The sequence below is a fragment of the Vulpes vulpes genome, chromosome 6 (genome assembly GCF_048418805.1).
Source record: "Vulpes vulpes isolate BD-2025 chromosome 6, VulVul3, whole genome shotgun sequence".
Lineage (NCBI taxonomy): Eukaryota > Metazoa > Chordata > Mammalia > Carnivora > Canidae > Vulpes > Vulpes vulpes.
In genome coordinates this window covers 89,244,646-89,272,337 of record NC_132785.1, presented here as the reverse complement: position 1 = coordinate 89,272,337, position 27,692 = coordinate 89,244,646, and the positions used below count along the sequence as shown (strand labels likewise).

The window sequence follows — 27,692 nt, the reverse complement described above, 5'->3', positions numbered from 1 at the left end:
GAGTTCCATGGGTTTTTTTTTTCACCTTGGGTTAACACCTTTCATTCACATTATGATTTAAACTAAATGACGCCAAAACTCAAACCATGGCTATTAAGATTGCTAAGGGGAAGGGGGGAGGGATTTTATTGAGTACAAATTGCAAGTACCCAGGAAACCCCGATTTATTGGGAATAGACCACATGGAGCTCTATTTCCAGACATTACAATGTTAGTCCTGAATCACAGCAGGGGGCAGCTAAGCGTATTCTAAATAAGGAGGTGTTTTACCAGGTGAAGGAAGGCAATTAGAAAGGAAGGAAATCTGTCTGGATTCCCATCCTCTACAGCTGCTTGAAATCAAGGTTATACCTCTGACTGAATCACTACTAACTCTGAGCTTCTGGCTTATTTTCCTTTCCAAGGATTATTTTGAATATTTGGACTCCTACTTTACTCACTCTGTTCTATCTACTGTTATTAGGAGTTTGGTAAATACTCTGATTTAGCTAAGATGCTTTACTGACAGGATATCCTCCATCTAGTTAACTGGGGCCAGAGGAAAGGGTGATTAGACAAACTGAATACATGTTATTTTTAAAAGGAAAGGAAAAGACAAAAAAAAAGTCAGTGTCGCTATAGGCCCTTTATCATCTCAAGTAAACCAAAACAATATGATACTGAACTACCTCCAAAATACGACTTACTTACAGACGTGACATTTTTTACTTCCTAATGCTAGAAATTTCCATGCTGTGCTCAAAACCTGGAAATGCAGGTGCAGCATGATCAATAAGGGAAATAGCTTTGAGTTCTCCTTTAGCAAATTAAAAAAAGGGAAAGTAAATTAGTTGCTGCTGTTGAACTTTTTTCCCCAGTTTTACAGATTGCTTTTTAAAATAACAGCTTTATTGAAATATAACACACATACTATAAAATTTACTCTTTGGAAGTGTATGGTGCAGTAACTTTTAGAATATTCACAGTTACGCATCTATCACCAGTATCATGCCAGAACATTTTTATCACCTTCCCAAAAAAACCCGTACCCATCAGCAGTCACTCTGCATTTTCCCCTCCACCACCCCAGCTCCTGCAACCACTAATCTACCTTTTATCTCTATCGATTTGACTATTCTGGACATTTCAGTAAATGGAACCCTATAAATTGGGGCCTGTTGTGTCTGGCTTCTTTTACTTAGCATAATGTTTTCAAGGTTTACCCATATTGTAAGCACGAATCTGTATTCATTCTTTTTTTATGCAAATAATATTCCATTGTATAGATGTATCATAATTTCATCCAGAGACAGGTGAGGACATCTGTATCTTCCAGGTTGCTTATTTCTGTTAAAGAGCAAAAGAAAGCCAAAGAAGCAGAAAGAACTGAGCTTCAGGTCAGAATCAACCTAAGCCAGGGCTTAATGAACACAATTACTGTTACATCTGCTTTTCTACCCAATTGTAAGCCACACTACCCCCAGAGGATATTAATGGAAATGTCAACTGTGGTAACATGGAAGATGTGAGAAGTTTTTCTTACACTGTTAACGAAGAAAGAAGAAGGGAGAATGAAATAAAACATAATTAAGTAATATCCTCTAATGAGTGAGCAAACTGCAGTATACCAATCCATAGAATACTACTCTATAATAATAGAAACAAACTACTGATCCTTACAATATGGATGTGTCTCCTGTAATTATGCTAAGTAAAAGAAGTCAGAAAAAAATACATAATATGATTGCATTTATGTAAAATGCTAGAAAATGCAAACTCTTCTAGAGTGACAGAAGGCAGATCAGTGACTGCCTAAATATGGGGATAGGAAGGAAAGACAGTTACTAGGCTTGAGGAAACTCAGAGATGGAAATGTTCATTATCTTGATTGTGGTGATGGTTTCATGGGTGTATCCAGTCAAAACTCATCAACCTTAAATATGTATCATTTACCATATGTCAATTATATCTCAATAAAGCTGTTAAGAAACTTTTTTAAAAAGTGAGAGTACCTCCCAAAAAAAGCATTTGACTGATTACCATGTGAAAAACACTGCCTTTGTTTTAAATAATTCTGTAACAAGTGAAATTATTCTCATTTTATACACAATGAAACTTGAGATTGAGAGAGTTCAATAATTTGCCAAGGTGGCCACTGTCGGTACTGAACTGAGAGATCTCTTATTCTTAACCCCAAAACCCATGTTCTTTTCTCTATACCACACTTCTGCTCACTGTTCCTCTTACAGAGCCAGCTTTTTTTTTTTTTTTTTTTTTTTTTCCTGGAATCCCTGTGTCCCAGCATTTCCTGAATTAGAGAATTTTCTGGCCCACAGAAAAGGTTTATGCTTTATAGTGGTATTCCAAATTTGTTTTCTTTTTGCCTATCATGGTATGCTCCCACAAATACCTCTCCAATTATGGGGATTAGTCTGAGTCAGTTGATTTATTCATTTTCAGTGGATCAGAAGAGTTAATCTGGATTAGATCAAGGCAAGTAATCCTGGTCCCTGGATCAAAGAAGTGAAAATAATTCAACTGAGATTAAAAGCAAGCTGAACAAAACAAAACTAGCCATTCAGCTCACTAGCTGAGCATTGTACTTCATCAGACAATAGGCCCCTCTTTTGAATATGGGAGGTCCAAGAACGTGGACTACTTCAAATTGCTCTGAAATGTCTATCTACCTTTGGCCATGCCTACCACTAAACTTGAGCTTTAGGTTGAAGATGCCATCCCCTCTCTATATGGGACAAGCATGAGGGTAGCTTCCTCACCTCTGTATGGCCTCCAGATCATCTTACCACATACACAGCTAAATTTTGTCCAAATGCTATCATGCTTGGGCCCTTTGGAACATGGGCTATAACCTGGATTAAGCAAAATTAATGAAAAAAATGCAAGTTGGTCAAAACAATTGTTTTTGTAAGATAGCTGAATTTGGGCGAGGAAGGAATGCCATTTCTTTCATGCAAGACTTTCATAAGGAAGGCTCCCTATGCTAGATATCTTCCATTAGCCCCTTTGGAACCATTCTCCATCCCATTCCACCAATCTCTATGCCCCAGGAAACTAAACCATATGGACTCAGCAGCAGAATTCCTTGCTCTTTGTCTTCAGTCGGGTTTGGCCAATGGCTAGCACAAGCAGCTCAGAGAGAAAAAGAATCATTTCAATGTATAGGTTTCTTGGGATCTCTGCATCCAGGGTTGTTATAATCTGGCTCCACTCCTTTCCTGGGGGCTAAAGCACCATTCAGGAGGGCTCTCCTCCTAGTCCTCATCCCTTCAAACCCATAGATAGGAAAAGAGCTCTGTAGAAGTGCACTTTCCCTAAACTCTGCCCACATCCTTGTAAATATTCTCTTTATTAAGCTCTCCTAAAATTAACTGACTTGAGGATGCCAACTGTTTCCAGTACAGAGGACATTTCTGAGGGCTAAGAGTATGCCTTATTCAGAAAATGAACTTATTCCAACTCCTTGATTTATATGAAAATGCTGACATTTGTGGGGTTAATGTCAAACCCAGGCAAAGATAAACAATGGCTAGGTGAGGTGTGGAATGGAGAGCTCAAAACAGCACTGGCTCAAACTCATTGCATTGGCGATCATGTAACACAAAGACATATTCACAAGATTTATGATCAAGGTGGTGGATGCAATCCTCAGATTTTAAAATGTGAGATATGTAAAACATTTTCAGGTTGCTATATCATCCTTCATCATGCTTACAAATCATATTTCCATGGTGCCTTCAACATTTCTGCATATATTGCTTAGATTGAGACATTAAACCATTTTTGGGGGAGTCTAACGATCAATATGAAGAGATGTTTGCTACAATAAAAACTGCCTAAATGGCAAATCTAAGAAAGAGAGCAGATTTCAGAGGTACCATCTGTTTTCCTTCATTGAGAGGTATTATCATATATAGTAAAAAAAAAAAAAAAATGCTATAAAAGTGAAGTGATGCTTCCTGTGTCAGACATAAATTATAATCTCAAACAGATTTTGATTACTGAGAGCTTATATCTTTGATATAAGGAAAAAATGGATAAGGAAAAAGATGGATATTGATCCCATCTAAGCCCAAAACAACTAACCTCCCATCTCCAGAATTAACCCAACTATATTATTCCCAAACGAAGAAAATTCTATAACTAGAATAATTATTTTAAGGCTGATTTTCTTTGATGATTTTTCTCTAATAAAGGCAAAATGTCATGTAGCACAAATCTGCAAAGCTCTTTAAGTAAAAAAGCTAAAATGTTGAAATATTAAAATGATACTTTATTTTTGTTTGGTTTAACTGTGCATGTTTGCCATAGATTACAGCCACAGATCGAAAAGAGCTCATTGAATTAAACTTGAGCCAGCAAGGTAAGCTTTATCCTTGTATTCATTATGAACATCTATAAGAACTTAAAAAGTATTTGAAAAGGATATAAAAAAAATCTGGAGGACGCTGGCAGCTTCCATTTTATTTTGCATAACACCAGATGGCTCTTACAAAGTTCTCACTTCTTATTTTCCAAATGAGTGGTAAATTCATGCTTTTGATTTTTCCTAAGTCAATGCAACTTATCAATGAATAATACCACTTTGTATTTGTACAGCATTTTACAATTTACAGAGTGTTTTCCAATTCATTATCTCAACTGATCTTTACAGCAGTTGTGATATAGTCAGGGCAAATATTATCATCCCCATTTTAGAGAAAACAGACCTGGAGATACCATTCAGAACTCTTTGTAGCAACTTAAATTAGCTTAAGTAAAAAACGGCAATGGAAATGTATTGACTCTCATCCACTGAATTCATGGTCTCCGATTGTTAGTAAGCTCTCTCTCCTTTCCCTTTCTCTCTCTTTTGCTTCCCTTCTGGGCATCAGACTTCATTCTCTCAGCAGACTGAAACATGGCCTTATGTGACTCTTACTGCCTTGAGATAAGAAAGGATGGGACCTCATCCTCAACTTGAGTTTGCATATTCTAGGAGAAGAACCTACTGGCCCCTGTTGGGTCACATGTCCACCCTTTGAACCCACTCCTGCAGTCTGGGGATGAAATACTGTGGTTTCTCAGCTTGGGTCAAGTCCCCACCCCTGTGGCCAGTATTATCCAAACAAACAAAGAAAACAGGGATAGACAGAGCCAGTGAGGAAACTGTGAGGAGAGAGCCAGCCACCCTAATCTGTATATACAGCATTAAATCAATTGCCCTGAGGCAGAAGCAAATGACTTCATAACCAGATCTTCAGAGTGTAACTCCAGCACCCAAGTCACCTGGATGGCTCAGTGATCTGCCTCTGGCTCAAGTCGTGATCCCAGGGTCCTGAGATCCAGTCCTGCATCAGGCTCCCACAGGAAGCCTGCTTCTCTCTCTGCCTCTCTCTCTCTCTCTGTCTCTCTCATGAATTTAAAAAAAGAGGGGGGGGGGCAGTAAGGTGAGCTCCCTTCCGCTTTCCAGCACAGCCCATCATGCAGGAGCACTAAGGTGTTATGGATCTCTTTGTTGCTCACAGTTACCAGCATCATTTGGCTCAAGAATAAAACTTGGAATAGACTCAGGTTCTAGTCTTGGTCCTGTCCCTTGTCAGCTTCGTGGGCAACTTACATAACCTTGGAGAACCACAGCTCCCTCCATGGTAAAATGAGTAATTCCTGTGTCACAGGGTCATCAACAGGATCAAGGGAGATAATGTATTCCAGATGGCTTTGAAAATTATGAAGAACTACCTTAAAGTTTATTACTTAAGTTCTATATGTAAATTTGAGCAAGGCTAAAATTACACAGGAACATTCCTCAGCGTAGTCCTCCCTCCCACTATGCTCTATTGGCATCACTTTGGTGCTGACATTTTTTTCAGTTTTCAAAAGGCACAGCTCAAATAGAAGCACCAAGTAGTGTCTTCAGATTTAGTCTAGGGACGCCCGGATGGTTCAGTGGTTGAGTGTCTGCCTTTGGCTCAGGTTGTGATCCTAGGATCCTGGGATCTGGTCTCACATCGGGCTCCCTGCAGGGAGCCTGCTTCTCTACCTATGTCTCTGCCTCTCTCTCTGTGTCTCTCAGGAATAAATAAGTAAAATCTTTAAAAAAAAAAAAAAAGATTTAGTTCAGAAGAGCAGCTTACTAAGATGGTTTAGTGGCACTTGTCATACTCACCTTTTCAATACAGATTAATCAAAAGATGAACACTTCTGGAAGACACACCAGAAACTACTAACAGCAATAACCTCCAGGGAGTGGGACTAAAAAATAACATTTGGGAAGAAACTTCTATTTTTCATTTAGGCCTGCCTCAACTGCTTGAATTTTTAAAATCTTACACATCTATTCCTTTCATGAAACAAAAACTAATTAAATTAAAGGCATGGTTATCACAAAGAATACAGTACATACATAGTATAGTTCTAACACATAAAAAGCTTTCAGTCAATTCTTGTTTATTGATCAAACTAGGTATTTTTATATACCTTTCCAGCAAAGTAAAATCAACTTCATTAGAATAAAAGCCAGCTTTCATCTAAGTGACTGTATATGTTTTCCATTAATCATATTGTGAGGAATGCTCACTGCCACCCGCTGATGATATGATTTTAAACTCTTACACCTTCATACACCAAAAATGAGAGCTACCTTCTTAATTCCCAATTATAAAGCACAGTGTATGCAGCTACCTCTCAACTCTGTTACTGCTGTTCTTGTAGGCACACTTCCCTATTAACTTTGGAGGATACTGGGCTTCTAGGAACCACTTTATTTTACAGTTGGGGGTTTGCATGATATTTTCTAAGAAATTAAAGGTTACATGGCAGCATATGCCAGAGCTAAAAGACAGATTTAAATGGTATTTTTTTAAATGGTGCAAGAGCTATGAAGTTTGGATGCTGTGCACTGGCTAAGTGCTGTTCCTGGTTGCCTAGTTACATCTCCGTAGAAAGGTCAAAATGGTTCCCTCTAAATCTAGAAGGAATTAAAAAATCTTAAAGCTTCATAATTAAACCAAGGATTGTGTGAGCCCTTATGTAAGCACCCCTTACAACAAGTCCCCATCAGACTCTAATCACATGACAGCCCTTGGGGATGTCTAAGGAGATGTTTTAATAAAAGGCATTTCTGTATCTGAAATTTGTTACCTTGCTCACATTTCATTAAAGTTATCACATCTGGACTCTTTCCATTTTATCATATCCAATTGCAGTCTGCAACTACAGGATATTAAAAAAAACCATCCAACCTAGTTGACACAAATCCTATCCCACGAAAGACAGAATAATGTCCTGTGTTTAAAATTATTCAACTTAAAAAAAACAAATTTTTATTGTGATCAGCTTTACAAAGTATAGGCCAGTCTATAATCTAGTAACAAAAACTATACATTTTAATGAACAACTAGTGTCTTAACTCTCAAAGATGTTCCTTCTTCACCCTCTCGCAGACATTTTTATGTCTAAATATCCTCTCTGAGTAATGGGACAGGATAGAATAAACAATTTTGGTCCAGAAATTTAACAGGAGCTTATTAAAATGGCTAAGATTTCTTTCAGAGTTTAAAGAGAAAGTCTTTTTTTTTTCCCCACTCGAAATCCAGTCAATTTTTTTTAGGTGAAATTCATATAACATAAAATTAACCACTGATCATTTGAAAGTGTACAATTAACAGCACTTAACTACATCCACAATGTTGTGAGGCCATCACCTCTCTCTAGTTTCAAGACATTTCTATTACCCCCAAAGGAACTCTGTACCCAGAGTAGTCATTTGGACCTCTTATTTACATTTACTCTCTAATTTCTCTCTGGCAAAGAATAAAAGAATCTGGGTTTATATGACAGCATAATGATTTGGGATGCTTTCATTTCTTCTGGAACTTGTTTGATTCCCCCTCAAAAAAACCCAGCAGAGGTCTGAAGCTGAAATGATGCTAGTCTTAAAATGAAACCAGGATTGGTTGTCCTAGAAGGCAGGAACCAAAAAAAGGGGTTGAGGAATATATCAAAATAATTCACAGTTCTATCCAAGACCTATCCTTGTCAGAAACCCAGATCCTACCTCCATGACAGAAAGTATTCAATCTATTTTTTGGGGGAAAAAAAGTATTAAAGGAGAATTCTTTGTACCTACCAACTAAGGCAGTTTGGAAGATGGAGAACAATGAAAAAACATTAAAAAAAGAGAGAGAGAGAGAGAGATTGCCAGCTCTGGAAAGTCAAATGTCTGTTCTGGGGAAGCTAAATTATTGTTCTTTCAAGTACGTTTGCAGTCCTTTTTGTCCCAATGGCTTAAAGAACAAAAATATCCAAATAAAGTTCACAGAAATGTAAAAAATGAGCCTCTATGACCTTCAGTATTCCAGATTTCTCAACCTGGCTTGATGTGGCTAACACAGGGGAGCGAATTAGGGAAGCAGGGAGGAAGGACCGAACAAGAGTCTTTACCCAAATGCACCTACTTAGATCAGGGCAAGTAGCTCAAGCTCTACAGCTGGAAGGTCAGGAAGCACCAAATTCTTGAGCTGGGTCAGACGCCAAGACATTATCCACTCCAATCCTTTCCCCTGAGGTTTTCAGGATCATCTTCCTCATACTTTCTGAACAGTCTTCTGTCTCTTAGGTGGGAAAGTTTAATTTTGTCACACAAAGACAGGATTCAGACTAAGAGAGCTCTGTGCTGCTTTGGCAAACAGGTTTTATCATTTCCATACATGCCAATGTGCTGGAAACGATGCAGTGAGGTACTGTGGTCACTTCAGTGATAAAGTTATTACAGATGGGTTCATGGAAGGCATCTTGTAGGAGGGTGCTAGTAACTAACACTGAGAAACTGAAAGGGTAGGGCCTGAAATGTACCACTTCCTAAATGTCACAGTTCCTTCTTAGTTCTCAATCTGAAGGTTTGGTTTTTTTTGTTTTTTGTTTTTTTAAGTTGGTTTGGGCAAACATGTATATGTGGATACAGATTTTCCAAGAGTTGGAGTCACTCTTATCTTCAGCCTAAGCCCTGGGGGTTGTTGTCATTATCTATGTCAATTAAAATTTCTATTTTGGGGGCACCTAGCTGGCTCAGTATGTTATTCTTGATCTCAGGGTTATAAGTTCAAGCCCTGCAATGGGTATAGAGATTACTTCAAAATAGAATCTTTATTTATTCTTTAAGTAATCTCTACATCCAATGTGGGGCTCAAATTCATGACCCTGAGATCAAGAGTTGCATGCTCTTCCGACTGAGCCAATGAGGTGCCCCAAAACAAAATCTTAAAAAAAAAAAATTCTATTTTTAACAATTCATTGATGTGACAGATACTTTCCACATAGCCATTTGTTAGACATCTGGTGGGGTGATCAATTGTCCCGATTTGTCCAGGACTGGTCCAGTTTTAGCACCAAAAGTTCTGTGTCCCAGGAAACCCCTGGTCTTGGACAAATTAGAATGATTTGTTATCCTATTACTAATTCTAGGTTTTGTCTTCAGATTTGCATTGTTGGAATGTCTAGAAGTGGATAGAAAAGGAACTTGCTACAAAAGTAGCTGAAAAAATTTAACATCTCCAACTAAAATTTCTAGCTACATTCTACTCCAGAGATGCTTTTCAAAAAATAACCCAGTGGTCTATTTCATTCCCTAGGCAAGAAATGGTTTCTTACTTTGTGGGGAGGACCTACCTGATATATGATGGAAATGAAACCATACTTTGAAATTAGCTATAATAAATGCCACTACAGTGAGGCTCTAAAATATTACGTTATGTTTTCCTCCAATTTCCACATTTTAGAGCCTAATAAATATAGCATAATATGACAGGCAGACATAACAGCATAAAATAAAAATCTTACATTTCTTTGGTACTATTCAATGACTTTGGAACCTGCACACTGTGGGCAAACTCCCCAGAGTTACAGAAACTCCAAAAGCAGCACACTCTCCAGAGGCCACACCCATAGTACCAAAAGATCTGGCCAAGAAAGGAGCTGTGGAACTTCAACCTGTCCACTGGATCCAATGCTAAATACTCCAAGAAAACCTTCAGGGCCTGTATCTACAAAACAGGATTCGCAAAGTCAATAAAAGAACTTGCTTCAGAAACCTGGGAACCCGAAACCTGCTCAATAGTATGCAATGAAATGTTGGATACTCCTACCTCTACTAGCCTTTCTGCTTTTCTGAACATCTAATCTCTTTTACTTTGTAGTAGGCAGAATAATAACCCCCAAATAAGTCCATGTCCTACTCTCTGGAACCTGTGAATGTGTAACATTTACAAGGGAACAGGGACTTTGAATTAAGGACTTTCACATGTGGGAGAGTATCCTGGATTATTCAGGTGGGCCAAATCTTATCACATGGGACCTTAAAATCAAAAGTTTTTCTGAGTTCAGAGTTAAGAGATGTAGATAGAGTAGAAAGCATACAGAGGGGATCCCTGGGTGGCTCAGCGGTTTAGCGCCTGCCTTTGGCCCAGGGCACGATCCTGGAGACCCAGGATCGAGTCCCACGTTGGGCTCCCAGCATAGAGCCTGCATCTCCCTCTGCCTGTGTCTCTGTCTCTCCTTCTCTATGTCTATCATGAATAAATAAAAATAAAATCTTAAAAAAAAAAGAGAAAGCATACAGAGACGTAGTGTTAGTTTTAAAGATAGAGGGAGGTAAACCTTAGAATTCTCTCCTAGAGCCTCCAGAAGGGAACATAGTTCTGTTGATAGTGTGCTTTTAGTGCAGTGAGATCCCTAGAGAACTTAACCTGCAGAACTGTAATTTGTATTGCTTTAAGCCACTAAGTTTGTGATAATTTGCTATGGCAGCAAACATGAAATGAATACATCCTTCATCATTGCGGCTTTTTAATTTGCATAATACCTTAATAGTATTTTGCTCTTAACCTCAATATTTGACCATTTCTCACCCAGTGTTTAATTTGCTTCTCTGTATAGACTTAAAAGAAAACAGATTTGGTACTAGAGCAAATTTGCTCAAAATCCCTCCAATAGTGCAAACACCAGTTTTCTTTACATGTCTACTTCATTTAGTTTCTTTTAAAAAATTTTTTATTTAAATTCAATTTTCCAACATATTGTATAAAACCCAGTGAATTTCTTTCTTTAGTTAGCACAGTACCCCTTACATGAGGAACCATCAAGCATAACCGAAATCAGTAAATTTGCATGAAGCAAAAATGCTCATGAGAAAGGAAAATGACAGAGAACCTTTCTAAAGCTGTGTGCAAAGATACAGTAGTTCTCCATGTCTCCTAAGGGTGCTCTGGATATCACAATGATCAGAAGATGCCACTGGCCTTTTAAAAGCCCCAAAATAGGAATACCGAAGAGTACAATGAAGAATTGTCCCATTCCACCTGCCAGCAACTCCCATTGAGAAACACTGCCTGGATTGATTTGAAACATTTAAGTACATTCATTAGCATGAAAGAAATCAACATAAACATCAGAGAACATCAAATACTTGTATGACAGTCTTCATTATTAGCAATAGAGTAGTCCCCCCTCAACCGTGGTTTTGCTTTCTGCAGTTTCAGTGGCCCTTGGTCAACCGCAAGGAAGCAGGTGACCACAATGCCTAGGTCATTCACCTCAGTTCATCTCACACGTAGGCATTTTATCATCACATGTCACCACAAGAAGGGTGAGTACAGTACAATAACATATTTTGAGAAAAAGACCATAGTCACATAACTTTTATTACACTATATTGTTATAATTGTTCTACTTTATTATTGTTGTTAGTTCTTACTGTGCCTAATTTATAATCAAACTTTATTGTAGGTGTATATACATATAGGAAAAAGCATAGTATATATATGGTTCAGTACTAATGCAGTTTCAGGCATCCACTGGGGGTTTTGGAACATATTCCCCACAAATAAGGGGGGACTACTGTGCTTGATAGAATGTAGGGATGGTTCTGTACTCAATTGTAAAATATTAAGTACTTAAATCCTAAAGAACCTCATTATGATAGTAAAAGCTATACATGGTCTTAAAAGCACACTCACACAAGCCTTTCTTCTAATAAGCTCTAGACCAGAGATTTTTTTTAAGATTTATTTATTTACTTGAGACACACACACACACACACACACACACACACACACACACACACACAGAAAATGGGGGGAGGGGCAGAGGGAGAGAATCTTTAAGCAGACTCCCCACTAAGTGTGGAGCCTGACACAGGGCTCCATCTCACAACCTGTGAGATCATGACCTGAGCAGAAACCAAGAGTTGGATGCTCAACTGACTGAGCCACCCAAGTAGCCTTCAAGACCAGAGATTCTGGGATTCTAATACTAGCAAGTACTAAATATTTGCTGAATAAATAAATGGATGAAAGACTAGCTGCAGTAAAGTAAATCAGGTCATAAGTAAGTTGTATTTTTTACTAGTACTTTTCTGTAACCACTAAATAGTTCTGTAAATAAACAATTTAAAATCCAACACCCAAATTCAAGCCACTGATATACAATCCAATGGGGGAAAGAAGAGAAATAGGTGGTCGGATAAATGAAAAATATTGGCCATGAATTGATAGTTGTGGAAATTGAGTGATGGGGAAGTTCATTATATTATTATTCTATTTTGGAATATCCTTGAAATTTTTCCTGATGATGTTAAATTTTAAGATGGGGGGAAAAATCCAAGTTGCTGACTATAGATCAGGGCAGGTAAACACATTATCACCTGTCTCAGCAATATGGTGACCTTTCAAGTCTACAACCAGATTCAAATGGCTTTAGCTACTTTCAAACGCCAAGTTAGCTTCTTTAAGAAGAAACCCCTACAGCATAAGATTGACCTTTTGTTATTATTGCTTTAGCTGCTGGAAAAGCCCTTACACTGTGTACAACCAATCTATTAAGAACTGGGCTTACCCTTCTCTGAACTAATCTACTGTGATGTCTGTCTTGCACAGGGAATGTCATCAATAGCTGCAACCAATTAACTGAGTATGGTGCCATAAGAAGACATTTTAAGGCTGTGACCTCAAGACTCTCCAACTTGTGTTTTTAGAAAAAAATGGGAAAATCTGAGTGAGAAATCTGATTTTAACTATCATCAAGGATAACTGTTTTTCCAAAATCCTGAAGTCCTGTTAATTTTGCTAAAGTTCCTATGAATATTTCTTATTGATAAACATCACATAATAAATGCATTCGTCTATAGGATCAGTTAAGATATTCTTTTCTCTTCAAGTTCTGGTTAGATTCAAGAAGCTCCTAGGAGAAAATATTTAATTCTTACCTCTTCAGTTTCCAAAGCCTGAGGCTCACTGGCAGATCTGGGCTGTTGAGAAAGCAAAGAGAAAAATGAATGTTTTTTTATAAAGAGGAAAAATAACATGATACATAAGAGCTGAATAAGCAAATGAGTGTTTCTGTAAATAGGGTTTGGTGGTAATGGCTGAATAGCTCTAAGGGCAGAGAGTCTCACAGGTTTACATTTCTGAGCCAAGCAACAATTTGTTAATTCTTTTTCTTTTAAGAAGCAGATGTGAAAATAAGAGTCTGTTTCTTTATGGACTTCCCTGGCCTGCAAGAAAACATCAAAACATAAAGTCAACTTGGGAATCTAAGGGAAGAAGAGTTCTTGGTGACATACATGACTGAGATGACTAAGAGCAAGTTTCACTCTTGACCTAACCCAATTTGCTCCCAACAGAACCAAAAGGGCAGAGGTAGAACTCATCGATGCTCCAGGTGTTATGAACAGAGGTAGATATTCCATTTGTGTGTATCTAGCCCTTTAAGAGGGTATATTTGGACAATTTAGTAATTATATAAGCATCATTGGTATCTAACGTTTCTGTAGGCTGCTTAAAAGTAGAGACACCGATACCCCTGGCTACAATGACTTCTGAAGATTTTAATCAAATTCACATTGGGTCCTAGGACCAAAGGAACATCCTTGTCTATAAAGACCTCACATTGCTTAAGATTGGCAGGCATGCTACATTCTCAGCCCAACCTATTCCCAGATGACTAGAAAGGATCATATGTTTTAAATGAGCCAAAGTTATTAGGAATACATTATCTTATGATTAATGGCAGCAAAGAAATAAAAAAAAAGCCAAGGGCCAAAACCAACCTATTTCAGAGAATGAACCCTAGGGATAACAATGATTAGTGGGGCTTGCAAAATAAGCCTGTCCAAGGGTGCTCTGAGTCCAGTACTCTCATGCATTTTTGGTGCTAGGAGCCTCTCAGGAAAATATTTTGGCACTATTCAAGATCCTCAAATATGTTCTCAATCACCGTCTTAGTGATAATACTCCTTGACTTTATATAAAAAAAAGTATTTCCGGGTGTTAGAAATAGCCTAAATATCAGTAATATAATCTATTAAGTAAAACAAAAACTGTACATGATGGAACTTTGAAATGATAGTTACAAACAACTTAAATGATGAGGAAAAATACACAACATAAAGTAATGTGAAAAAAATACAAAATTATATGTATATAGTTGTGACCTCATCAGTTAATTTTCTAATATATAGGTTTCAAATACATATTTTTCTAATATATTTTTATATTTTTAATATGTAATATTCTTCTAGTACATCACAAATAATCTTTTCTAGCAAATAGTATACAAAATCTTTCTGATATAGATTCTACAAAATTATTGGAAGATGCACCAAAATGTAAACAGCATATTGCCTCTTCTATCCTATCATCTATAGGATAATTGAAATAGCAGGAATTGCTAGATATGACCAGTAACTGCTCTGCTCTTCTATGCTTATAATAGAATTTTAAGCTACAAATGTACACGTCAAGGGTAACTACTTTTTCCAGCCTCCATTGCCCCAAGGTGCGTGACTATGAGACATAGTTCAATAGGATGACTACAAAAGTGATATGTGCAACATCTGGGTCATGCCCTCTCATTTCCAACACTCTCCCTTCATAATAGTCATAGGTGGGATCCTTAGGGAAAGCTACGTTAGATAATAAAGCAAGAGAAACATGCCTGAGTGATGGCCTAACATGACACTAAAAGGCTTAGGTCCTTGGATGATCTTACGGAGCTACCTTTCCAGCCCTGGACTACCCACCTCTGGATTATTATGTGAAAGAGAAATAACTTCTGTCACCCACTGTGAAATCAAGCCCCTCTTACATGCAGTTCAACCAACAATCTAATTAATAGAGAAGAGGTCATTTCTTTACAATTTAAGTGTTTTCCAAATTTTCAGTAATCACCATGAATTACTATACCAGAAAAAAAATTTAAGTTAAGCACTGTTTAGGAATTTTAAGAAAATTAAGATAGTACAGGATTGATTTCAAGCAACATGTGCCTTCCGTCCATATATGAGAGAAAAAAATGAAATCTACAATTTCAAGAAGTAGTTATTATATCCTATCAAGGACATAAATCACATTCCAACTTCCTGAGTTTCTATGACCTTCTCATTATGTTTCATGGCACTTTATTTCAAACCTTTTGAAAAATAGTTTCAATACAGAAAAGGTGTTTAGCTTTAAATAAAATCTGCTTTAGTATCTGCTTGAGGAATACTCTAAAAAAATAAAACTCTAGTCAACATACTATAATTATCCATTTAAGAGGATATCTAGACCCCTTAAAGTAAACTTAGAAACATTCTTAAAAACAGTTTTATATACACTAATTCATACCTTTAATTTAAGGATGTTGTTTGTTCCTCAGATAGAATCATAATGACTCACTCCTACTGTAAGTCCACTGGCCCAATAACTCTGTTGACTGTCCATCAAACAAGTGTTATATTTTGATTTTACTTTCCTCTGGAGTGGTGACAGATTTGTCAGAACTCACATAAACTTCCTAATCTCTGCGACGCATGGGCCGGTATTATAAGGTGTCCAAGATAAAGGAGTCATATCTACTCCATAAAATGGAGAAAAGATACTTCATCTACTTGGGGATCAGCTTTGAAACAATAGCCTGAAACCAATCTCTACCCATATTAGAATAATGCACTTTACAGTGACGATCCTTTAATCTGCAATAACATTATGCAAGTGGTATTTGGTGCCTTTTAGAAGATCATTAAAGCTCTGTGCACCTGCACACGAGACACTTCCCCAGAGAGACCTTAGAGACTTATATGTAATTATATATCAGATAAAGGACCTATTTCTCCCTCTTTTTTCCCAAGAGAATACCAAATGGTCCTTTTCTCTCCTGTGAATCACAACACCGGACACTAATATGGCTAACTTATATTCAATAACAAAGGCAGGATGCCAGAGTTTCCTCACTTCCCTCTTAGGATGACTATGCTAGTACATTTTCAAGAACCCCCTAACTCTCTCTTGCAATAGGCAAATAAAGCTGATTGTCCAAACTCTGAATTCTCAGTTTCTCTCCCCCTCTTCTCTTGACAGGAACATAAGCAAGCCAGCTCGACAGGCCTAATTACCATGGTAACAACATGCACTGTGATTATGAGTGTGTTTGTTTTTTAAAATGACTCACAGATTGTTCTCTCAGAAGTCCCAGACACACCGGTTTCTGGGTGGTTTATAAAAGCTATTCAAAGTTTTCTTGCAAATTTCTTGCTCCTATTAGCATAACTGCTGTGATAGAGAAGATTCATCAAATCAAATATGCTCTTCTCCTTACAGATGAAAAAAAAAAAAACCCCACTTGGTTCCTTAACTCCAAGATTAATCAATTTAAAACTTGGGTTAATAATGAAATTAATTTGAGTTTGTACACTGGAGATAATTAATCTGTCCCTAATTTAAATAATTAAGGTATTTCATAATGTAGTTTTAGAGAACCAAATGAAATAATCAAGTGAAATAAAATCAGCAGTAAAAAATATCAAATAAAATAGCCTAAATCTGTGGGTACGTGGTCAGTCACATGTAAAGTGTTATGTGTTTATTCTTATGTTTATATACACTTATAAAGTGTTATGTAAAGTGTTTATTCTTATGAAAGAATAAACATAAGTTTTAGTACCAAGATGTTTTTAAACCAATGTCCAAAATAAAGATATTTAATTTTAATGCAAACATGGGAGCCCCTGGGTGGTGTAGTCAGTTGGCTGTCCCACTCTTGGTTTCGGCTCAGGTCATGATTTCATGGGTTGTGACTTGGAGCCACAGGTTGGGCTCGTCCTGCTTAGGATTCTCTCTTCTTCTCCCTCTACCCCTCCCCCCTGTATGCACACACATTTGTGTGTGCATAAAGATTGATTTATTATGGAATAAATCAATCTTTAAAATCTAAACATGAAAGAGTCCAGGCATATGGAAAAACTGTGGACCACTTCCAATCATTTATTTAATACACATTATTTAAGACCCTCTATGTAGCAAGTGTCATTGTTTATAACAGGAACAGTGCTATAGGGCTTAAAACTCTAAAACTATTTAACTTAAAACTCTATCTCCTGATACTTACATATAACACAATGTATAAAACACACGCAAAATAGTCATTAGAAATTACAGTTTCCCAATAGCCACATATTTTATGTATTGTTACCAATAATATACTTTTCCTCTAGAGTTTGAAGGAATAATCAGAATGAATCTGTCAGGATAGACTAGGTTATACTATGTGTTAATGAACAACCCCAAAATCTTAGTGGTGTAGACAGCAAAGCTTATTTCTCACTTCCACTACATGTCCATTGCAGGTCAGTGGAGAGACCATCCTTATGGTGTCTTGAATCCAAGACCCAGGCCTAAGAGTGCAGCCCTCATTTCTATGCTTCTACCACTGCCAACTGCCAAGGACTTCACTCACAGCCTGGTTCTTAGAAGGTTCTTCCTGGAAGTGGTCAAGAGCACTACTGTTCACATTTCACTCGCTAATACAAGAGATGTGGCTATACCTAACTAAAGTGGACAGGGAAATGTAAAGCAACCGTATCAAGAGTTGGGAAGGAAAACTGGAAATATTCTAAGTTCATAAATTACTGGACAAATAGTCCAAGGCTGAGTGGACACTTAAGTCAAAACATCAACATCTAGCTATCCCAGAAAAATAGGCCTTCTGCAATGATTCCTTAACTCCACCGTTTTTGTATCTGTGATCAATGCTGGGCCATAATAATCACTTCTGCCAGAATTTGGTAAAAATCCCATGGACAAAAGAAAAGTTCTACTCTACTTTTGTGGTAACAATAATACTTGAATAGCTATACTTCTAAATAGTTACTATATGTCACTCACTATGCTACATAAACATTTTAATATTTATATAATTTTCTCCTGACAATTTTATGAGGCAGATATTGTCATTACTTCCCATTTTATAGATGATGAAACTGGGGCATAGAAAGTAACTTGCTCAAGAGATTCTGATTCCAAACACCATTCCATAGTGTTCTTTAACTACTATGCTCTCCTGTGTACTAAGCCTTAGAATATTATTTTTTACACCACAGTATTTGACGATTATGTTAAGACTAATAGTAAAAAAAAAAAAAAAAATTCACCTTTTATTTAACTTTTGTATTATCTCAATTAAAAGAAAATCTAGGGGCTGTTCAATATCAAAAGTTTTTTTTTCTTAGTGATACTACTTTTATGTCCATCCACAGCAATGTTCTCTAAGCACAACCATCATTTATGAGATTTTTAAAAAATGTTAACGATAGCTCAGTTCTCCAAAAAGACTCTCTAAAATGACATTTTTCCTGTTAATTTTTTTTCACATTTCTGTACTGATCAGTGCTCTTGAACAGAGCACTGTTGGCAAAGCCTCGAAATTAAGTGTACTTTCCTGTTAAAAATGCAGATATGAGTAGGAAGCACTCCATCATTTACTACAGAAAAAGTACTCCTACTATTAATCCTTAGTCTGCAATGATGAGGGTGCAACGAAAGCACACCTTGAGACAAGCAGTCAAAACACTGTCATGTCAGCAATTCCACTTTGAAATTCCCCCTCTTCACCAGGCTGCCTCACATATATGGAGCCTCTGAAATACAACAGCACCTTAGAAAGTGGAAACCACGAGAAAAGGCAACAGTCATGGAAGTGCATGTTGCCTCCAGAGTTGGAAAGTGAAAACCGATTTTTCAAAATAACTCATAATCAGAAATTGCAGAGATTAGTCATTCTTCTTACAGGTGCTGTAACCAACAAAACACACACCTCTCTAGAGAAAATAAGGCTTTCATTTAAGTCCAACAGGTGCCATACACAGAGCCCTTGGCCCTTCTAGCTCCTGTCTTGGCCTAGGGTGGATTTTATTTACATCAAATTGATTTAACTGACCAGTCAGGAAAACTTGATTTATATACATTTAATTTTATATATAATTTATATATATATATATATGAATATGTGCTCATATGAATATCTGCACTGTAAAAAAAAAACTACTTTAATGTCCATTAAAAACTTTACAATGCAGATAATCCAAGACTAAATTCAATGCTGTCTAAATTAAATGACATTCTTCTTGCTTTATAGTACCTGATGGATTTTTCTTCTGGAATGATTTGTTTAAAAGGTTATTCTTCACTAAGTCTCGCATTAGCCATTTTGTATTTTCTTTGAGAATTCTTTCTCCAGTCTACCTAGATTACCACCATTAACAAAAAGCTCTTTGTGTCTGTGTGTGTTTTTCTAAGGGAAATGCATGGAAACACTGTTCAACTCCAAGTTGTGTGATCTTGATGTTACTGAACCTTTTTGAGCCTTGGTATTTTCACTTATAAAATGGGACGAATAGTGGTATTAGACTCCATTGACTTCTTACCTGATGATTGTTAACTCCTTCCTTCCTAACAGAACCAGATCTTTTCTCTGGGGTCTGGTGATTGTGGTCTTCATAGAGGCAGGGCTGCTCCACGGCCTCAGGAGGAAACACATGATCCAGTCACAGTGGTTCCATCTGCCTCGTCTCTACAGATAAGGCATGTGCACTGTGGGGGAATTCAGCCAGAGACAGCTTTTCTGTCACACTAATAATAGGTGCATGAAAAGAAACCAGACCCTTCACTGTGCTTCTAGATATTGAAATCTAGTTGATAGTTTGAAAGCAGCCATCTCAGCATGGGGAGGGGAGCATTTTAAGAGGGTATGCCAACCTGCTGAGGAAGTCAGAACAGTAGGAAGGAAAGAATGCAGGTTGCTAAGAACAGTGCCCAGTTATGAATAACTCTGGAGTTACCCTTCTTTCAGGTAGTCCTGAAGCAAACTCCCTGCTGTTTAAGCCTTTTTGGTAGGGTGTTCCTTTACCAGTAGCCAAAAGTGTCCTAATAAAAAAACCCTCTTCTCATCAAACAGTAATGTATATAAAGTATCCAGCACACAGCAGCACAAACAGCATGCCTGGCAAATGCTAGTTCACATCATGATTGCTGAAATGCGTTGATCTTCACTCATTCAACCATGAGTGAGTGCTTGACTCTGTGTGGTTTGAAAGACTCCTCAGTGCGATTTTCCTTGGTTCCTCCAAACAGAATTAAGGGCAGAAATCATTGCTTTCTCTACTTTGTTCATCGAAGAGATAATACCAAGTTCCTAAGGTTGTTTTAAACAATAAAACTGGCACTTGATTCAGACAACAGCCCTGTAGTGCTGATTGTACTGTAGAAAAATATAATTAAACACAGTAGTCTTCCTGACTGTGTAAATCAATTTAATCTAAAAAAAATTTAACCCAGACCAAGTACACAACAGAGCAGCCAAGTACACTGTGTTTGGAGTCAGCCTAGTTTAATGGAAAAAGGTGCTTTCTGGAGAGGAAAGACAGATTTCTATAGATCATCATACACTTGGGTGAAAAGGACACATTTTCTTGGAACTTCACCCCATCCTTGCATCAGGAAGCCACCTGCACCTGCTTGGAAACCCTTGCTCCCCAGATCCTCACATGGAGTTCTCTTCACTACCAGTCCCAATTCAAATATCACTTCCTCAGAGAGGTTTTCAGGGATTACCCAACAAAACCCATCACCACCACCATCATATGCACAATCTACAATATTCAGTCTGTTTCTATTTTCATTCATTTTAGCACTTCTCACTACCTGATATTTTCTTGTATCACAATGCGTTTTTCTCGATGGGGTCCAAACTTGATTGGCTGTGATCAAATCAGCCTGGCTGAGATTGGGACCTGGGTATTTGTTTCAAAGTACTCCTCAGTGATATTGAATGTGCAGCCAGATCTAAAAGCCATTTGTTTATGTGTTTACTGGATCTCTCCCAACACTGGAATGTGAGTTCCAAGAAAACAAAGAACTGGACTGTTTTGTTCATCCAAGTCTCCTCAGCCTCTTGAAGGACACGTGGCACATTGCAGACATTCAGTTAAGACTTGTGGACAAGCTGACCAACTGGATTATAATTATGTCAGCATTTGCCTGCTTCCCCTGTAGTTTATGAGCTCCTAGAGAGCTTCTAGAGTATCTAGCCCAGTCTGCACCAAAAAATAAGCAACAAAAGAAAGTTCATTAAATGAATTATAAACAAACTGCATTTGTGAACTTAAACGTTCACACACTCACACAAATACCAGATATGCGAAGTGAGGGACGTGTTAATTAACTCAATAGAGGGGACCCTTTCACAATGTATAAGTGCATCAAATCATCACACTGTACATTTTAAATATCTTACCCTTTTGTCAGTTATGCCACAATAAAGCTGAAATTAAAAACAAGTAAACCCAAAACCTCCCATAAAACTGTATTTGTGTGCTATAAGGAAGACAAAGATGGAATTGGGTGTGGCCATCACCCTCAAAGAGCTAGCCAAAGGGGAAAAAAATGCAGATTGCCATTATACACACTAGAATGTGCTTACTGTTGTGAAGAAAAAACAAAAGCTTTCAGGGAAAGTAAAGATTGTTTCTTACTGAGGAGGGGAGAGAAGTACTGAGGAAGGCTTTACGGAAGAGGTAGGAAGAGGTAGCATTTGAACTGAGCCTTACAGAACAGATGGAATTTGGCTATTCGGAGAAATAAGACTGGGATGAAGTGTGGAAGGGGAAGTAGAAAAGTTATTCTAGGGAGAAGCAAGAACACAAACAAACCAGCCCAGCTGGATGTTAGGAGGGCCTGAACTAAGATACCAGCTATCAACACGGAAAAGAATAGATAGTGTCAAAATGTGTTTCCAAGGACAGTGCAAAAAGCTGTGGGACTGGTTACAACTTGGACTGTTCATTGAGAAAAACTGAAATTGAGTTTTCATAAGTGAAAGACTGAGAGAATGAGGTGTCATTAAGTCAGGAAATCAGATAGGAGCTGGGTTTGAGTGGGGAAAGGCAATCGTGGCACTGATTTAGACATGAGAGTTTAATTTCCAGTGGGTTGAATATTTGTAGGGTGCTTGATGTACATGTCTCGATAGCAGATGAGTGTTCAGGATGAAGGATGAGATTTGGAACTGACCTGCATGGTGACAATGACTGAAATCATAGTAAAGGATTTGATCAAGGGAGAGGGAGAGATTAAGTGGCAGAAAAATCAAGTCTTAAGAACAAACATCTTTAGGGAGCAGAACTTAGGAGTTAATAGGGAAGTTGGGAGCTTCTAGTGGCCTGTGATGGGTGGCACAATATACTGCCCCAAAATGTGCCTCTTTGACATAAGGATTATTTTGAGTAGGCTATTTTGGGAAACAACAGACACAGGAGAAATTCTGAAAACAGAGTAGAAGTTACTGTGTAAGAGAAATTTACATTTATAAAGGGAATCTCCGTTTATAAGAGTGCCTCCCTCTCCTACCTGAAAGGAAAGGAGGACTAAATCACTAGAGACTCATCAGTAGACAGGCATGAACTTAAGTCTACACACCGAATCTTACTCTTACTTACCATGCTTTTCCTGGTCATCTTCCCATAACTGGCCTCCTCTACTCTTCCTCCTCTGTCTTTAGCTAAAGATAGTATTTCAGCCTGAATTCTAAGCCACCTTTGAGAGTTACTCACTTTTCCCTGGTTATGTCCCATGTATACAAGAACTATACATGTTAATAAACATATTTGCTTTTTCTCTTATTAGTCTGCCTTTTGTTACAGGGTTTCCAGATGAGAACCTAGAACGGTAGTGGGAAAACTATTTGTCTGCCTCTACAGGTAGAAGAACAGGTTAGTAGAGGTTATAAAAGTCAAGGAGAAGCTTTGTTGGCAGCAGGTTTAATTTTAAATTTATGTGTATGAATTTATGTGTATGAACATATGTGCAGGCAAAGAGAAAAGGGCCAATAAAGAGAAGAAACCAAATACATGGGAAAGAGATAGAATTACTGTCCAAACATAGTCCTCTACCAAGTAAAAGGAAATGGAATGCAGAGTCCAAGTACAGAGTTTACTCCTGGCTTGAGCAAAAGGGTGTGTTAATTTGACCTAGGAAGACAGGGAAAGAGAATGAATGGAGGCACAGAGAAATTTTGAGGTGGTAAGTAGTGAGGTTGAGAAAGCCTGTAATATATGCCTTCTAAGATAAATAGAAATGAGGCCATCTGTAATAAATAAAGGTAGGAGTTGGTTTTAGTAGATTTATTGAAAATGCACAGGGGGCAGTAAAATATTAAATTTAAAAAAAAAAAAAGAAGAAGAAGAAAAGGGTTTTCAAAGAAGAGACATGGCCCTGCTGATGTTGCAATCACTGTGGAGTAGAAGCCAGTTCTTGACCCTTTTCCTTAGCTCAGAGTGCCAGGTGCCTGAGGAGAGGATTGTGGGAAGGTCTGACCCTGACTAGCAGGCTGGCAGGAAGGCAAGGAAAGGCCAAAGAACAGGGAGGAAGGGGTCAAGGGACTGGTTTTCCCAAGCCTGTCCAGTAAGAGCTTGACTGTTTACATATATTTGCCAAGAGATAAAAGAGCTGATCCTGTCTTATCTCAAACCTTGGTATACAGTGGAACCATTTCTAAGAAATGTGTTATCACTAGAGTTTAAGATTGAGGTCCCTCTTTTTTAGTGCTTAATGAAGTCCCCTAGAGAGTGTCTGAACAATGACTCCCATTAAATATAACTCATTTTCTTTAACATAAGAGTTTGGGAAAATGTATAGATATCTCCAATGCTTTTACTTGAATCTTAAATTCCACTGTGGCATCTTTACATTTGAACAATTTTGAACACAGAAACTGCATACATACATAGGATGTTAAATCTTTAAAAAAAAAAAAAAGTAGACCATAATGTTTAAATTTATTTATTTATTCACGATAGACAGAGAGAGAGGGAGACAGAGACACAGGCAGAGGGAGAAGCAGTCTCCATGGCGGGAGTCCGATGTGGGACTCGTTCCTGGGTCCCCAGGATCACGCCCTGGGCCAAAGGCAGGCGCCAAACTGCTGAGCCAACCAGGGATCCCCAATATGGTCTACTTTTTAAACAAAATAATTTCATCTTATAATTTTAAAAATGACAGAATATAAAGGCTGTCTTTTTTTTTTTTAAAGATTTTATTTATTTATTCATGTGAGACACAGAGAGAGAGAGAGAGGCAGAGACACAGGCAGAGGGAGAAGCAGGCTCCATGCAGGGAGCCCAACGTGGGACTCGATCCTGGGACTCCAGGATCACGCCCTGGGCCGAAGCCAGGCGCTAAACTAACAAGCCACTTAGACATCCCGAGTATAAAGGCTTTCTCTGTCCATTTGCCCTAATATGAAGGAGGTGAAATGGAGATTGAATTGGGGGTAAGGTATCAATCATCTGTGCAGCTCTAAAAAGGTAACTTAAATTCTGGACCTCTTCTATTATCCATCATGGAGGGTTTGAAACACACCAGGCTCATCCCTAGGTCATTTTCAGTTGTACCATTCTAGAAGGCCACAAGCCAGGGACTAAGTCTTAACACAGTTCTAATTCCCTTCTCCACCTGGATCTAGAAAGCCAGTCATGGATCCTCCCACTAGTTGTAGAATAAATAGATTTGCAAATTAAATAAAGTGGGTTTATTACTCAACCAACCAACACACACAAAGACTGCATTACAAGAAACTCACCTATGATCGGTCAGGAGCTCTTCAAACTATTCAAGGTCAACCTCCATACCCACACCATAAATCTCAGGTATTGTTGCTCTTAACAGAGACCCCTTCATCTTCCTGCGCAACTCCCCTCAGCCCTGTTCACACCCTGCTTCATCAGTTTCAGAATCAAGGGTGAAATGTATAGTGGGAAATGAAACTCAGAAGGATTCTCTATTTTCAAAAGTGAAATCTAGATTAGAATCACATTTTGCTAGTAGAAGCCTCTCTCAGAAATCTTTTGTTGTTTAACTACTATAGCCCTTTCTCCATAGGTTAATCCTCTCCATTAGAATAAACTAAAAGAATAATTTAATACTTTAGATTCTCTCCCCTTTTTCTAACCCTGCCAACTATTGGGGCATTCTTTCTCATCCATCTACTGAGTGGAGACTAGAAAGATGTGGGAACAGTCCCCCAGTGCCTTCTTTGTAGTAGCCGGGTCCACATTTGACCAGCAGGGTCATTGGTGTGACTGTCTAGAATAAGAATTTGGATTCCACTATCAGATTCTTGATATCACCAATTATCGGGAGCTCTGCAGATTTTCTTACTTTCTCTTTTTAATTTTATTTTTAATATTTTATTTATTTATTTATTTATGAGATACACACAGAGAGGCAGAGACATAGGCAGAGGCAGAAGCCCTCCCCTGCAGGGAGCCTGATACAGGACTCAATCCCGGGACCCCAGGATCACGACCTGAGCCAAAGACAGATGCTCAACCACTGAGCCACCCAGGTGCCTCTCTCCTTTTGATTTTAAAAGTTACTCCTGAGAGAAGTATTTTACTTGGGCAGGGATAATACTGGTATATGCAGGAGACTAATTTCAAATATTATAATCAGGATCTTTAGGACACTCTATGTCAAGAGATCTTGCCATCTAAAAATGTCTCCTTGAAAAATGATCCAATTAAAAAATGAGCAAAGGATTTGAATAAACATTTATCTAAAGAAGATATACAGATGGCCAATAGGCCCAAGAAAAGATGCTCAACATCACTAATCCTTAGGGAAAATTGCAAACACAAAGAAATACCAATTCATACCCTAATTAGTACGGCTACTGTCAAGAACAAACAAACCCCCAAGAAACACAAGTGTTGGTGAGGATGAGGAGAAATTGGAACTCTGGTGCACTATTAAGGGATTGTAAAATGGTAGAGCTACTGGGGAGCAGTATGGCCATTCCTCAAAAAATTAAACAGAATTACAATTTGATCCAGCAATTCAATTATGGGTGTGCCTCAAAAGAAGTGAATGCAGGGACTCACACAGATAATTGTACAGCCATGTTCATAGCAGCATTATTTACAATAGCTAAAACATGCAAGCAACCCCAGTGTCCAACAGATGAATGACTAAACAAAGCATGGCATATACACACAATGGGATATCATCCAGCCTAAAGAAAGAAGGAAATTCTGACACCTGCTACCACATGGATGAACTCTGAAGACATGATGGCAAGTGAATGAGGCCAGTCACAAAAAGACAGATACCATAGAAATCCATGTATATGAGGCACCTAGAGTAGTCCTACTCAGAGACAGAAAGAATAGTGGGTTGCGCGGGGCTGTGAGGAGGAGAAAATGGAGAGTCATTTTTTAATGGGAATAGTTTCAGTTTGAGAAAATGAAAAAGATCTGCTGATGGATAAGTAGTAATAGTCATACAACAACATCAACATACTTCATGCCACAGAAAATTTATCTAAAAATCGTTAAAATGGGAAATTTTATGTTATACGTATTTTACTCCAGTAAAAAAAAGAAAAAAAAAAAGGTCTCCTGGAACCTTGGAGGTAGTGGTAAAGGTTGAGAATATGCTAACTTTTCCTTTCACCACCCAGGAAGAAAAACTGACATCTGAGTACCTACTACTCATAGCAGGCACTCACACAGTCACATACAACAGCAAAAACAAAACAAAACAAAACAAAATACAACAAAGAAAACCCCAAACCTTGATTATGTACTATTAACTTCTCTTTACAACAAAGAAACTCAGGTTTAAACGTTAACGTACCAGGTCAAGTAGTAAGAACCAGTGGTAGGATTCAAAGGCAGATCTGCCTGACTCTCAGAGCCAAAGCCAGTGTTCTTTTCATTCCATGATGTTCTTTTATTCTACCCCATAGTTGTCTTTTTGAACTGGCTTTCTGCTTTGATGATAGAGCTTTTATACTTAAAAGTTAGACCTGCCTTCTGAAGTAGGCTGAAAAAGTCAGTCAACCAAATACATTCACTGTGTGCCCACCATATGAGGCCCAGGGCTGGCCATGAAATAATGGAGTCATGTTTCCACTCAGCCATTGGCCATATGGCAGAAAAAAAAAAAAGTACGATTAAAATTTCAGTGTAGGTCGACTCCCTCAAAAGCTCCTGAATACTCTGGGCAAAAGCATTATGTCTTTCAATATTCCATATGGCCAGAACAAGTGGAAACAGCCTCATTTTATAGCACAGAAGCATTTTTATCTTTTTCCTAAACCTTCTACCATCACAGCTACTGATCAGCTGTTACTCACTCATGTTGTGCTTCAAGATGAAATTTAACAATTAAGGAAATGTTTTGTGCAGTACAGAAAATAGGCAGCTCTTAACCGTTTTGTGAAAGAGAACAGGGAGCCCTCTTGACTCTGCTGTGCCTAAGGGCCAGGGTTTCATTTTCTTACTCTTTGTGAAACACACACAGAGAACAACGCAGATTGTCTACACATTCCCAAACAAAGCAGGGTGTTGG

The 27,692-nt window shown here is 38.0% G+C and overlaps 1 protein-coding gene across 7 annotated transcripts in view; it reads right to left on the bottom strand.

Moving 5' to 3' along the window:
- The window catches only part of GNG2 (G protein subunit gamma 2), a 196,596-nt gene that overhangs the window by 83,436 nt on the left and 85,468 nt on the right, over positions 1–27,692 (bottom strand). For all 7 annotated transcript variants that reach the window (XM_072761563.1, XM_072761564.1, XM_072761562.1 and 4 more), the window contains one exon: positions 13,238–13,279. Coding sequence is in view for 1 of the 7 variants with exons in the window: in XM_072761560.1 (XP_072617661.1) it covers positions 13,238–13,279 (42 nt within the window). In the remaining 6 variants the exon portion in view is untranslated. The remainder of the gene's footprint in view (positions 1–13,237; positions 13,280–27,692) is intronic.